The 13986-nt window shown below is 52.3% G+C and overlaps 4 protein-coding genes across 4 annotated transcripts; 1 reads left to right on the forward strand and 3 right to left on the reverse strand.

The window, feature by feature from the left end:
• Window positions 1-149: 149 nt before the first annotated feature.
• On the reverse strand, window positions 150-4334 carry B0T23DRAFT_330518 (putative drug resistance protein MdrA). Its single transcript, XM_062835710.1, has 2 exons — window positions 4076-4334; window positions 150-4015 (listed from the first exon to the last, which is right to left on the reverse strand). The coding sequence occupies exons 1-2, from the start codon at window positions 4148-4150 to the stop codon at window positions 377-379; spliced, it is 3714 nt and encodes a 1237-aa protein (XP_062697568.1). The 5' UTR covers window positions 4151-4334; the 3' UTR covers window positions 150-376.
• Window positions 4335-4474: 140 nt separating this feature from the next.
• On the forward strand, window positions 4475-5963 carry B0T23DRAFT_330523 (3-hydroxyacyl-CoA dehydrogenase). The gene is made up of 2 exons (XM_062835711.1): window positions 4475-4958; window positions 5034-5963. Exons 1-2 carry the CDS (start codon window positions 4842-4844, stop codon window positions 5865-5867), a joined length of 951 nt encoding a protein of 316 aa, XP_062697569.1. The 5' UTR covers window positions 4475-4841; the 3' UTR covers window positions 5868-5963.
• A 3028-nt stretch (window positions 5964-8991) lies between these two features.
• Window positions 8992-9425, reverse strand: B0T23DRAFT_371101 (uncharacterized protein). Its single transcript, XM_062836629.1, has one exon. The coding sequence runs from the start codon at window positions 9328-9330 to the stop codon at window positions 9079-9081; it is 252 nt and encodes an 83-aa protein (XP_062697570.1). The 5' UTR covers window positions 9331-9425; the 3' UTR covers window positions 8992-9078.
• Window positions 9426-10902: 1477 nt separating this feature from the next.
• Window positions 10903-12255, reverse strand: B0T23DRAFT_306060 (uncharacterized protein; the record flags this gene model as incomplete). Its single annotated transcript, XM_062834348.1, has 5 exons — window positions 10903-10945; window positions 11239-11285; window positions 11540-11619; window positions 11648-11869; window positions 12186-12255. 5 exons carry the CDS (start codon window positions 12253-12255, stop codon window positions 10903-10905), a joined length of 462 nt encoding a protein of 153 aa, XP_062697571.1.
• Between the last annotated feature and the right edge of the window lie 1731 nt (window positions 12256-13986).

A 13986-nucleotide genomic window follows, 5' to 3' on the forward strand; every position in this document is an offset into this window, starting at 1 on the left:
AGAAGCATAATACGGGTTAGGGTTGGATATGGACCTACAGTGACGCCAAGCAGATTGGAGAGCGGCATCGTGCAATTCAGGGGTAAAATAAACAAAGATTTGGCCAAGTACACGTACAGTGTCACACAACAAGATTTGTGTACAACACGCGCATAATGACCGAATCGTCAAACATATTGCTGTTTTATGTACCTAAATGATTGATGACTGTTGCTTTTAAACCCATGGTATCTCGTACAGTCTTTTATACATCTGGCCTCTTTAGCCAAACCAGACCCCCAAGTCCCAAAACACGCTATGCTCCCAAATCCCTTTATCAACCAGACCATAGTACACTGGGAGAACAAACGATGCAGAGACACAATCACATCCTGATCTACTCCTCATCGCTACTGTCAATGATGAATCCACCCCTGGCTTTTGGCTTTTGGCGAGCAGCGACCACCGGCTGATCATCCTCCTCATCGTCTCCATCATCCATCGCCATCTTGTTTATTCTCCGCCCTAGCCCCTCACCAGGGCTAGAGGGTAAGGGTGCCTCATTTCTGGTCGTGCGTTCGTTTGCCGAATCCACGTCCATGGCATCCTCTTCCTCATCATCATCATCATCATCATCATCGTCGCTGAGCTCCACCACAGCCCTCTTCTTGGTTGACCCAGGTCTCCTTGCCGGTCGTTTTGACGGTGCCGCCGCCTTCCTTTTCGAGGTTTTACTCTTGGCCTGTTTCGTTGGCAATTCTTCATCGCTGTCCTCCTCTTCCTCCTCTTCCTCCTCCTCCTCTTGCTCTTCTTCGGAACCAGAAGCGACCTGCTTCTTCCTCCGCTTCGCATTCTTCCGCCCTTCATTCTCACTCTCATCACTCTCGGGCTCATCATCCAGCACCGCCTCCCACGCGCTCTTCTCCCCTCCATTCACCTGCGACAACACTGACAACCCCAACGCCCCAAGCATGCTATCAAACTTTGAATCCTTTGTCTCCTGCCTCTTTCTCTCCCGCTCAAAGAACTCCCGATCCCTCTCATCGTCCGTTTCATCGTCGCTTGCGTGCACGTACATCTCACTCTTGATCTTCCTAATCTTCTCCAGCTCCTTCTCCCTCCTCTTTTTCGCACGCGCAGCCAACACTTCATCTGACACCCCCTCATCTTCCTCGTCTCCACTGCCAGCCTCTCTTCGGCGCTTGCGCTGACGCTTCTTCTGCGGCCTAGCGTCCGGCTTGCGAGCGGTAGGACCGCCGGGCGCAAAGAGGAAGTCTTCCTCGTCATCGTCACCGAGGAATCCGCGGATTTCTTCCTCATCATCGTCATATGCGGCACGCGTCCTGCGAGAAGCGGCGACGGACTTGCGCCGGAGCTGGTCTTCGGCTGAGCCGCCGTCCTCAAAGGTGGGAGGGGAGAACTCGGCCTTGTTGATGAGGTCGATGGTATCTTGGATCGCCTCGGCGGTGTGGCTGCCTGGAAGAATCCAGGTCGAGTCGGGGGTCTCGTCGAGAGTAGGCGTGAGACGCTCCATACCGACTAGACGCATGAGAAGACGGAGGTGCGGGTTCTTGAACATGGCTGTGCGGCGAGCCTCGGTTTCAGGGCGGATCGTGATATGTGGTGGTGCTGATTTGTTGGATCTCTCGTCGGCAGCTTCACCATCAGCCGCCCCTTCGGTGGTGGCTGCCATGGCCTTGTCTACGTTCTCCCATGCTTTCCGCTCGCTCATTGCACTTGTCAGCTGATCCTTGAGCCACTGCAGATGTTCGACTTGCTGTTTGTCGATGAGTACGCTGACCGCAATGCCAATCTGCTCGTCGCGGTCTGTGGCTCGCTTGAACTCCAGCTCGGCACCAGGGCGTGGCGTAGTTGTGGTGACAGGCTTCTCATAGCCGTGCTCAAGGAAGTGCGTCGTGCTTCCGATCTTGGAAAAGAGCAACTCGGTAAACAACGCAGGCCGCTCCTGAAGCTTTTTGACACATTTCCGAATGATCTGCTTGGAGAGCTCCTCCCATTCCTTGAACATCGGCGAGCTTTTGTCGAGGAGCTCGGGACCTTGGACCATGTTGTAAAAGAGATTGATGATGTCTAGTCGGAATAGCATGATGCTCAGCTCTAGCTTGAAGGCAACGCGGTAGAAGTAGCGATGAGCGCGCTTCAGCTGTGCGTCGTTCAAATCCCGGTAGAATTTGGTGAAGGCGACAAATGTGTCGACAACACCCTGGGGAGCGAATCGAATGGCGAATTTTCCAAACTCGAACTTGCGTTCCTGAGTGACCCGCTCCGCATGTTGCTCATCGTCCCCAGAATCATCGGCATCATTGTCCTCGGGAACGCCAACGTCTTCTGCTTCCTCACCGGCGGCTCTAGCTGCAGCAACAGCAGCGGCAGCTTTGGCAGCCTTCTTCTTTCGGCGAGCTCGCTTCCGTGAGCGCACCTGCAGGTCGACATTTTGCTTAGAGTAACCTTCCAAAATGCGGAGGAAAGTGTGGACAAGCTCGGTCGCGGCATCAAGATATTCGAAGCCTTGATCCTTGTATGTTCGAGCAATATTCGCGATGAGGTCGTGGGTTGTCTCCTCGTAGAAGAGACGGCTGAGGGTGTTTTCGGCAATCTCCTGGTCTTCCTCGTTGGGAGACTCTGACATCTCCTGGACCGTGAGGAAGATCTGGGTGTAACAGCGCATGACGGACGTGAGCAGTCGCCAATCCTTATCACTATAGGACCGGTCAAGCGCACGGTTCATGGAAGCGAACATCTCCTGTTGGAGCACAGCAGCAACGAGGTTAAAACTGTTCACCTCCTCTCCGGCTGCGGACGTCGACTTCGACTCGTCCCTCTTGGCCTTTCTCCGCATCCGCTCGGCTTCGAGGAACCAGGCGACAAGGTAAAAGAACTGGCTCTTATGCTGGTTCAATACATGCAATGCCTCCCGATCGATCGATTGCCTCACGTGCAGAAACAAGGGGTTGAAACCCGAGTCGAGGAAGTCTTGGACGAATGATCGCAGCTGCTGACGAGCTCTCTCGTCTAGCGTCACTGGAGGACCAAGGTCCTTGGGCTCCATCTCGGGTTTCCTGGCTCTTCTTGGCGGTCTGAATGTTTTTGAGTTATCCATCTTCCTCTCCCGCGTTTTCGCGTCCAAAAGAGCCTCTTGGCCAGATACCGTCACCATCTTGCCATCTGCTCGTTTCACCCAGATCATGGTCCCAAATCGACTGTGCCGAGTGGTGGTGGTTTTGTTGTAAGACTTTAGCATAGCAGCCTCCTTGCGCATCTCCGATGCCAGCTCTTGCCCCTTGGCTTTGTTGAGTTGCTTTTCGCTGACGAAGAGCGAGCTGGGGTCAACTCTCTTGACAAGATGAAAGATAATTTCCATAACAACTACATCTTCGGTGCGGAAGTCCTCGCCCATGTTGGAGGCAAGGGTCAGCAGAGTGAGGAATATGTCTTGATACGAAAATGCATCAATGGTTGCCGACCTGGATACCTGTGTCTCGTCGCCTTCGCATTTGACACCTTGCGGGGGTGCGATCATGGCAACATTCCTCAAAAAGAAGAGAACGAGCTTGATAATGGCCTGGTCACGGGGTGTCCGCTCGCCAATAGGCATGGCCATGGAGGGAAGGGCGACCCTGACGGCGGTGTTGAGGATGGGTATCGCATCGAAGTTTATGATGGCGCGCTTGTAGCCAAGCTGGGCAAGCTGCAGAACGGGCATGTGACGATGATGGTTGATGGTCATTTCCGCGCGCTCCTTCTCTATCGGCCAAGTAAGGGGCACCATGACCTCGAAACACGCCAGGGCAATACGGGCCTTGTACTTGCTGTCGGTTTCGCTTTGAGGCCATAATGTCAGGATCTGGAGCAGATCGCCGCCGACAAGGTTCGCTTCAGCCAGACATCTGGCAACGTCCATACGATTGGTCTTTTCATCGTAGAATCGGATCCATTTCTTCAGGTCGCGCAAGACGTCGAGCGCTTCGTCACCGAGCTTGTAGCTTCCATCATCGTCCACGCTGTAACCACCGAGCTATTTGGGCCGCCAGAGTCAGTACATTCATGTACATTAGGGGTCTGGAGGTAGACATACCGCAGAAACCAGGTTGGTGATGTGCGCCCGCACTTCCGGATGGACGACATCGTCGTTGATGTCTGCGGCCTCCATTTTGCGCAGAAATCACGGCGTCCAAGACCAGAACGGTGTCATACGAGTACTAGACAGACTCTCCCCAACTCTCAGCTTGTCTTGGAGGTCGTTTTGTTATCGCATGGATGGTGGCATTTGTCGGGCGCACTTCGTCGGGACGGGACACGCGTTTGTGGTGGTGGGAGACGCGCCGAGCGTGTCGTACTTTTAATGGAAATTGGTGGTACGTATCTCGGTCTTGGCCTGCTTATCTCCCTAAGCGTTTTGTTGGACTGCCCGTTCAAGGTACCTGTGTACCCCGATTTCGACCCCGTGGAGAGCTGCGAGTTACCCCTGTGGACAATCAACGACAGCCGAGGATCTCGAGCTGGCGAATCATGCCCGCAATTGCCCCCCTGAACGACATACCTCTAGCGTACTCCATACGCGCTAAAACCGACCCCATTTTCCCCGCCTGAGAAAAGGCTAGAGCCGCCCGTAGCTCCTGTACGGCAGTACCCCCGTGGCCCGGGTCGGGCTTGTGACGTCGAGTTGGAGACGGGGACGGCCGAGGTTAACCGAATCCGACAACTTCACATCGTCGCATTCGCGTTTTCTAGAGGTGGTTGCCTACCTAGGTGTAGTCTTCCCATTTTTCTGTCCCTTTCCTTTCAGTCTCTCTCAGTCACAGTGTCTGCTTTGTTTACTTTCGCCGTGACGATCTCGCAAAATGCTTGCTAGAACCCTCGTCCAGAAGCTCCCCGTTGGCGCTCGCGCCTTCAGCTCGACATGCGCCCGCAACGCTGCCGAGGTCAAGAGGCTCGGTGTCGTTGGCGCCGGCCAGATGGTGAGTCCGGCCCATATCATTCATGCCCATGTTTTCAACAACGGCAATGGCTGACTTGTCCTCCTTCTCCTTTAGGGCCTGGGCATCGCCCTCGTCGCCGCCACCAAGGCCAGAGTCCCCGTCACCCTTGTGGATGCCTCTGAAACGTCTCTGGACAAGGGCCTCGCATTCGCCGACAAGCTCCTCAGCAAGGACGTGGCCAAGCAACGCATCACTCAGGACGAGGCGGACGCCGCCCGCGCGCTCCTCCAGCCCACCACCATCCTCGAGGACCTGGACAGCGTCGATTTTGTCATCGAAGCCGTGCCCGAGATCCCCTCGCTCAAGTTCGACATCTTCTCCAAGCTGGCCGAGATCTGCCCCAAGCACGCCATCCTAGCCACTAACACCTCCTCCATCTCCATCACGCGCATCGCCGCCTCAACCACCAAGGACCCCAACGACACCTCCAACAGCTCGCGCGTCGTGTCCACGCACTTCATGAACCCGGTGCCCGTTCAGAAGGGCGTCGAGATCATCAGCGGCCTGCAGACCAGTCAGGAGACGCTTGACACGGCCGTCGAGTTTTGCAAGAAGCTGGGAAAGATCCCTTCCATCTCCAAGGACAGCCCGGGATTCTTGGCTAACCGCATCTTGATGCCTTACATCAACGAGGCCATTATCTGCCTTGAGACTGGCGTTGGCGACCGCGACTCTATCGATGCTATTATGAAGAACGGCACCAACGTGCCTATGGGCCCCCTCCAGCTGGCTGACTTCATCGGTCTCGATACCTGTTTGGCTATCATGAAGGTACTGTACGAGGAGACGAGCGATTCCAAGTACAGACCGAGCGTACACTTGCGCAACATGGTCGATGCTGGCTGGTTGGGCAAGAAGAGTGGCAAGGGCTTCTATGACTACCAATAGATGTCTGACGAGAATATGCAAAGGGAGAGTTTGTTAGCGAGGAAAGGGCGACATAAATTGAAGAGCGGCGGGCTCATATTATGACAGCTTCGATGGTCTCGGGGGAATGCGTACCATTTATACCAAGCGATGTCAGCGCGCACAACCAAACAAGGACATATGTACACAACAACAGGACCGGGAACGGCGCCGGGTAGAGAAGCTCACTCGAGACAGTCGAGAGTTGACCAGTAAGAGGCTGCGTTTCAGCTACGAGTGTTCTGATAGACGTCGGGATATACAAAGCACGTCAATTTGGATAGGATAATGCATCACTTTTGTCGGATTTTCAATATTTGTTCCAGCATCGCCAACTCCTATCAAGGTCCTTCACCAAGGATCAAGCAACATTCGTCGCCTCCGCAATGCGATCCCTCAGTCGTCGACTCTCGTACTAGTAAAGCTCGCGATTGCTATTCCAAGCGTGCGCAAAGCAGCGCAGCATCGCTGTTTGCCGACAAAATCGATATTCCTCCTCATTCCAAGTCTTGATTTCAGCGCGGATCTGCGATATAGACCAAAATAATAACGAAAATACCAAGATCAGAAACCGTAACTCTCAAGCAGTCGCTTCAATCTCACGTACCAGTCGTCGCTGCCAATTGATAAGGCGAGGTTGGAAGTAACAAGTGACTGACGAAGACGCAATTTTGCAGCAAGAAGAAGAAGAAGAAGAAGAAGAAGAAACCCAAAACATAAAGTTTTATAACAATTGCCAAGCGGAGCTCCCAGAACCCTCACCAGACCTCCTCATCAGTCTGCCGCCGTATGCCGAATCGTCACCGTAACGTCCTATCACTGTCGGGGCGTCCGGGGCTGTAGCGGTAGTACCTGGTTTGTGGTTATATGGTGAAAAGTGCGATGGCAGAATGGAGAGGAGAAGGTACTATAAAAAGAGAAGGAAGAGTACAATGGAGAGGGGATGGGAAACTCTCGTCGGAACTATTTCTGTCGCTGGTATTCGAGCGCATAGGGTTGCCTGGACCGGTGAGTCTGGCCTGTCGATTGAACGTAAGCTTCGTTGAACCGCTTGATCATTGAACCATCTGGAGGAGACAAGAATTAAGGTGAAAAACTTAGTATATAAAAAACCTTGTTCTTGGGCTAAGTAGTCATTTACGTGGCTGGATAGTGGATGAATATAAGTGAAAGAAGCGCGGCGACTGGCGGATAGGCTTTCGTGCGATGTGTTCACGACGAAGATTTGGATGGCCGTACAAGTTTCCCTCTATTAATATCCAGATAGCTCCGGTATGCTTATTTGCAGGTGATTTGGGAAACATACGTATCTGGTGGAAGCTACGCTATGTAGCAGATTGTATAGCTTGCTCTTGATCCAATGATGCTTTCTTACGAGGCTCCGCGTCCATCAAGGAAAGGGAATCAGGAATCGCGGTCATTTTAGATTCAACACGACGGACGCGAGAAACGGGGGCACTTTCCGATGAGCCATCTAGTTCAGCAAGGACGGGTGACCCGAATCTCGTGGACAGTCAAACGTTCAATGTCGATTAATCTATAGCGGGACTCGCTTGATCCAGGGTAAATCCGACAACTGACGAACTATCAGGTCCATAACTCGAAGGCACTCATGCATGCGTCCCAGAATGTATACAATCAGATTCCACATGGCTGGTCTCTTTGTTCTCGTTGGCCCTACGTGTAACTAGTTATTCTGTCCCAAAGACTCAACCGTGTCACGAAACAACGAGGTAGACGACGCTCTTTCCTACTTCCATCGAATCGGATGACGTTTCGGGGGCTTCCCACTCGCTCGTGACTAATAGTACACGGGTGGTCAACGGGCCGAAAAAACAAAGAGGGGGTGAGATATCATCGTATCAACTCACAAATGGTGCACCAGCCTCAACACTGTCGGGGTAAGGGTGGTGATACTTCGACCGAGTCAAGGCAGTCTTTCAGTCTTGTTTTCGAGACGGTAACCTAAGACCAAAGACGTTGACCTCATCCACCCCTTTCTCATCACAACTTTCTTCCATGTCTTTGGACGGAACCACCCGAGGCGTTGTCACTAGGTACGTTGATAAGTTCCACTGCCAGAACGGGCAGGATGTAAAGAATGACCACTCGCAAGACTAGTGGCTCCTGAAAGTGGCGAAGAGAAGGGGGCTGGAGTTGTAAAGGTCATGTCCAGTCCATCACCACCAGCATATGCAAGTGGAAACACCAGTAACTGCAAGACGACATGCCTTCTTCACCCACTTGGGTGAGCTTTCAGGTCTTTCATGTGCTCTCGCTCCGTCCCCACGTTTTTGCTTAGTGTCTACACACCTTTCCCTCTCTTCAGGCGTGAGATTGGATGTTGAGGAAGCATGCCGGGGAAAAGCAATGTGACGAAAATGGAGGGCCGGAAGCGAGAAGCGAGCCGTGGCCAAGCAGACAAGGGCAAAAGGGGTATGTGAGAGGCGATAGGTTGAAATTCCGTCCTTACCTCTACGCACTTATGGAGGGCAAGAAATCTGTCGAACGATACCATCCTTGGTTTGCATAGTGGGTGTGATGATCCCTGTCCTATCAAGAAATGAGCAAGAGTCTCGATGGGCCTCGTCGATAACTGCTAAGACTCAGCAGCCAACACATAAGCAGCACTGCATGATGTCCGGGACCGGCGCCGAGAGTGCATCAGACTAGAGGTATGCCCTTTCCCTTGACTGTAGGTTAGCCTTCAACGCTAGGTCTGTTGGAATAATGGACTCTACATGTTGAAAGGGTATGAGCCGGGTGATGAACTTGGGTGAATGTCTAAGTGATGTGATGCACTTGAACATCGTGAGGACGCGCCCCAAAGTATGAAATCACTCAGACAATTGATGTGAGTCTGTCTGCCAGTCTCCTGCTCCCAGCAACGAGGTGTTCTATCAGTGTTTACTCCCCGGATTGCAGGTGAAAGCATGAGACAGGTATATTCTGGGTGTATGCATGGCAAGATCAGTCGTTAATTTCATCTAGGAACGACGAAAATCTTCAATGACGAATTTCATCGACCATCATACAGACGCCAAAGCAAGCCGTCCTGCCACAGAATGATGACCGACGGACAGAAGAGTGCTCTGATCTCGGGCGTGACTGTTACACGGCTGAGTCTTGAAGCTTTCCACCCCCTTGGGTAAAATAAAATGTACACGGTACGTATGTGGGTATCTGGACAGCGTTAACCCATGATCAAGACAAAAGTATCACAAACTGTTTGGATGGCACATAATCGCGAACATCTGTAATGGTGAATACCGCCCTTCCACAGGCAGGTCGTATCCGAAGACGAAAATCTGGAGAGGAAGAGGTGGATGAAAGCTTGCTGCATGGCGGGTGGTAATCCAGCGGCTAAACATGTAGCCGCCACGGAATAAAGGGCAATCATGAAGACAAGACGGCATTGCCACCGCGGCAACAGCATCAGGATCATCTGTGACCAGGATGAGCATCAGTCAAATGCTATTAGTTGCCACTTGCTGTCTTTCTCAATCCGCATCAACTTCTCAGGCGAGATGTGGGCTCTGTTGATATTGAGGGCATCTGAATTTGTGTCATCGGAATAAGGCAAAAGAAGGAGCTAAAGGGGTTGCTGCTGAACTGCTAAAACGCAGGGCCTTGTTGTGATACGTGTGCTCTGTTGCCTCCAGCCAGGCGGAACATCAAGTGTTGTGCATCAGTCCATGCTCACTGATTGAATGATCGATGGAACCAGTGAGTGGTAACTGAAGCCGACGGGAGTGTTGATGCGCGAGCCAGCTACATAAACCGATGTCACAAAGTGCTTCTCTCATCAAGATGGCTTTGTAAATGGATCCTTCTATCTTTCGAGCCCCGGTCTTTTCCAATTCACCTGCTTAACATCGCGAGGGTTGGGGGCATTGATGAAGATACAAAAGCCGGGATAAAATTTCACCGCTTGTGTTGGGCGCGGATTGATATTGGGCCGTGGTCTTGATGGCGAACAAAGACATTGTCCTTGTTGTAATTGTCATAATAAGCATTCTACACCTAGGGAGGTAGCTATGCTCAACTGCCACCAACATACAGCTCAAACTGCGTTCCAGGGCACCGGAGTGCTCGATCCCAATAGTTTAGCCGTTGAGCCGTGAAATGTGGACATGTAATCTGCTTCGATGTGAACACCGACGCCACAGCATCGGCCTCGTGTTTGAGAGTGGACCGCATTCTCGGACATTCTAAACTTCAACTTTTTAGCTTTCGACACGTGCGAGGAGCACATCAACTGCATCTGCACGATGTCACACGTCGGAAAGTTGCGTATGGTTTGGTTGGGGTAGATCACTTCGCAAGAAAGTCCAATCGAAACATGTGCAACCAGAAGGTCAGATATCGTTATCGTCTGTCCAAGGATACTAGCTGTTCTGGAGAATTGGACGATTGACGATATGTCTTTTTGGTTATACTCCACCCCTGTCCCATGATAGACGATATGATGTTTCCAGTGGAAAATTCAAGTCAACTCAGAACTGGAAAATGTGAAGATGAGAGGAGACCGAGCTATAATTATAGCCCGCATCATCGAAGCACAGATAAAATGACTATTCTCAGAGCATCTTGACATGCCCGTAATTGCAGTCGTGGATCGTAAGAACAAACTCGCCATGCTCTTGCCGGCTGGATTTCGGTTTCGCGCGTGCTTCACATGCAGGCATGCAGCCGACACACATGGCTTCGACGCCGCCAACGGTCAAGGCCATGATGTAGCAAATAACGAGAGTGTGAGAGGTATGTGCGGTTCCCATTGACTTCTCCCTTGTCCGGTGTTTGACTTGTGACGAGTTGGGCACTATGGCTAGGGTTCCAAGCCATTGGCTCAATATTACGGATTGCTGCATGTTCACACCAAGAGGTTTCCATGCCGAAGGTCTGCAGAAGCTGGCCGCTCGAACAAGGTTGTCGGCGAAGGCCACAAATGCAGGGACGCACTGAGCGAGAGACGGGAGATTGTGCGAGGACAACGTCTTGTTTGTGTCACGGTGTTTCACAGCAAGGCCAGCTCGGCGAGAGCCTCGGTCAAGCGGCTTCTCCCCGTGACGGTTTAGCATACTCAGCGACAGTCAATCCCAAGAGCATCCAAGCAAAAAAAACCGCTGGACATGTACGTCCGAGGCTTCCTTTCCACCGTATGTACGTGGTTTCGGTGGATAGAGGGTGTGCAAGTCGGACAAGGCCTCCCAGGTATGCATAGCGGTTGCGGCTGACGTCTTGACAGGATGCCTACTGGCTTGTGCCAGGTTGACAGCATTCGAAGAAATGATGGGGTCGAGATTAGGTGTCAGAGAGTAGGTATACATGAATGGGGATCATCTATACGCACCTTTGGTGGCAAGTGAGGGAGAGGTATCCAGACATGTGCCGTCTCAGCTGCAATTTGGACCAGGCCATACAGCAGAACGCATACCCAAGGCAACGGTCCGCGTAGAGACAGGTACGGAGCAGAACCGGATAGACCGTGTTGGTGTTGGTAGATCATGGCCAGGCCGGGTATCAGAAACGGCGGGGAAGTAGAATAAAGGGGCCCCTGTCTGGAACCGCAACTGCGAGCATGGCGAGTCAAGAAGCGTTATCGGGACCGACACACATCAGGGACGGGAGAGGAGCACAGTCGATAAACAGACCTGCCATGTCCGCACCACATCATTCACGCCAGCACAGGCAGCTTGTAGAGTTGACCTCGAATTCGTAAACCCGAACTGGTCTGTTTACTTCCTCAGCTCGCTAGGTACTTACTGAGGACTCATCGGCCAGGACTATCGTGCCCAGACTCTGCTTGACACCACCATGTATTGTCCTGTTGCAATGAATCGCGTGACAAGGTGTCCAGGCTCGGGCAGCATGGAGGCCCGGACTTGGAAAAGAAGCCATAAAAATAAAGCCGAGAAGATACGCGCCCGTTACAGCGGCGCCGGCAGCACGTCGGGCATTATGGAGGATGACGTCGTAGTCGGCTGTGGTGGTTCAGTCACGGATATATATGCATTGCCAGTAGGATGCTTTGTGTGAGAGGACGGGAGTAGGAGAACGGAACTGAAGCTGAGTGGCTTTTGTCCCGCTTCGATTCGTTAATTAGAAGAGAAACAGTCCTTCCAGTCGTCAGCCTCCTAAGGTATCGTGCAAGAAGTTGTGTGCTGTATCCAGTCGCTCCTGCCCATCCCGTCTTTCCTCACTTGATGAAGTTGCCCCTGGCGAGCATCAAGTTGTGGGAAGTTGTGACCAATAAAAGCTTAGCTAGCACAGCTGAATGGGTCAACTATCTGCCGCTACAGCTGCAAAGCGCCACCTTTGCAGCTGCCAGCTTAAAGCCATCAACATGTGGCGCAGGCGCAGCGGGCATCTGGGCAATCCAAGTGCACAGTTCGGCAGTCCGTCCCGTCTGACCCAACTTCCCTCAACATTCCTCAATGATATCTCAGCTATCGACTATGGTTGGTTTGGTTTGACGCCGCGCCCGTCTTCCCAGCGCAGCTATTCTCGGCTCAGTAAGCCGGATTCTGAAACAAAGGAGCTCTCCGTCTTCGTTCAAAATGTCCTCATGTGCCACCCGTTACGGTGAGAGCCGTGCCAGCGGGCCAACATCACGATAATGATGAACCGTCGCGTCAATTTTGGGGATAGCCCTGGCTCAGCCAAGCCAGCACCTCATGTTCAGACGGCTCATTCGACATTGTCCTTCCGTTCTTACTAAGATTGAGCGGGTGCTGCGCCGTTTCGGCTCGACAAATTGCAATCATATAATTCCGGATCGCACCGATTCGTACATCTGGTGTTGTCGGTGCCCTGGTCCTTGACAACAGAAGCTTGACTGGACAATCAGTACCTCTGGTCAGGCTGTGGACAAAATGCCCGCCTTCATATTTACAGTTGTGTCGGTCCTAGACCCAGGAGCCCTTGAACTAGACTGAGTATCAGTCACAGGATGTCGAGCCGAGATGCAGACAGGCGGTATCGACCAACCAGACAACTCTCTTCGCATTGTGTTGAGCGACTTTAGGGTCACGCACTATCTCCAAGGAGACATCAAGCATGGAACGGGCCGAGAATCGGCTACAAATGAGACGACGGCGTGCGACGAGAGCAGAGGTGATGCCTGAATGCTTTTGCCTCCGGGTAGTAGTCTTGTACAATGTTATCCAGTCACACCCGTCACACCCGTCCATCATGAGCTCGTTGGAATATTATACGCAGCAGCAGGTACAGACATTTCTCAGATCTACCCGAGCTCGGGAGTCCAGACACAACCAGCGACCTGAAATTTCCACATTGTCCTCGTATTCACGATCTGAATCATGCTCCAGCAGCGAGTGGTTAGCATGACCTAGCAAACTCGGCCCGGTCAGGGGGTTGCGTGCAGACAAACTTGGGCCTTGCTACACAGTACCACATGGGGCATTGTGTGTATGGGGTCTTTTTCTTCCGTTGCAGTCCTTAATCTGAGGGGTAGCTGCAGGAATACCTCTGCGCACCTCAGGTTCGTTTAATCAAGCAAGTTGCTATTGTGTGCCATGTGGAAAAAGGCGAGAGGCAGTGGGAGGAATGCTACACCTTGACCTTAAGTTATCAGCTACCCGCCTTGCCCGCCTCGTCCGCCGCATCTGTGCCTCCATCTCAACCCTATGCATATTGGTGCAAAGTCAACCATGCCAAACGGAGGTTACGGTTTGTAAATATTCCGGCAGCGCTTCCATGGTATGAAACCGTCTGCTAATGAACGATACAGACTACAAGTCGTACACACGGTCTCAGACGATCCGAAGCGAGGGTACTTGCTGGCTCTTACCTCACTTCAAGTTGGCTTTCTGGATCACGTCCCTCCAGTCTGCTCTGATGCTCTATACATAGAGGTAGTACTGCAAAGTGATGGGAAATCTGGATCGACCCAGATGGCGCAACCCACCTTCCCAATTCGAGCGCATCTTGGCTGCCCGATTCGCTACGATGAACCACTTCCCCTCTTTCCCCAACAGAACGCAAATGATCGCACATGGCCTTCAGGAACGCAAAAAGGAAACTTAAGTGACTGACTGAATCGAGATGATTGAAGACGACCTCAACGATGATATCTGGT

This window comes from Neurospora hispaniola (assembly GCF_033458365.1).
Source record: "Neurospora hispaniola strain FGSC 10403 chromosome Unknown B0T23scaffold_1, whole genome shotgun sequence".
Taxonomy (NCBI): Eukaryota; Fungi; Ascomycota; class Sordariomycetes; order Sordariales; family Sordariaceae; genus Neurospora; species Neurospora hispaniola.

What these genes read in the sequence shown, in the direction of transcription:
- B0T23DRAFT_330523 (XM_062835711.1), top strand. Translation starts at nt 4,842, where the DNA reads ATGCTTGCTAGAACCCTCGTCCAGAAGCTCCCCGTTGGCGCTCGCGCC. An exon ending in TCGTTGGCGCCGGCCAGATG is followed by an intron (nt 4,959 to 5,033) that starts GTGAGTCCGGCC and finishes CTTCTCCTTTAG; the next exon opens with GGCCTGGGCATCGCCCTCGT.
- B0T23DRAFT_371101 (XM_062836629.1), bottom strand. Translation starts at nt 9,330, where the DNA reads ATGATCCTGATGCTGTTGCCGCGGTGGCAATGCCGTCTTGTCTTCATG.
- B0T23DRAFT_330518 (XM_062835710.1), bottom strand. Translation starts at nt 4,150, where the DNA reads ATGGAGGCCGCAGACATCAACGACGATGTCGTCCATCCGGAAGTGCGG. An exon ending in TCACCAACCTGGTTTCTGCG is followed by an intron (nt 4,016 to 4,075) that starts GTATGTCTACCT and finishes CGGCCCAAATAG; the next exon opens with CTCGGTGGTTACAGCGTGGA.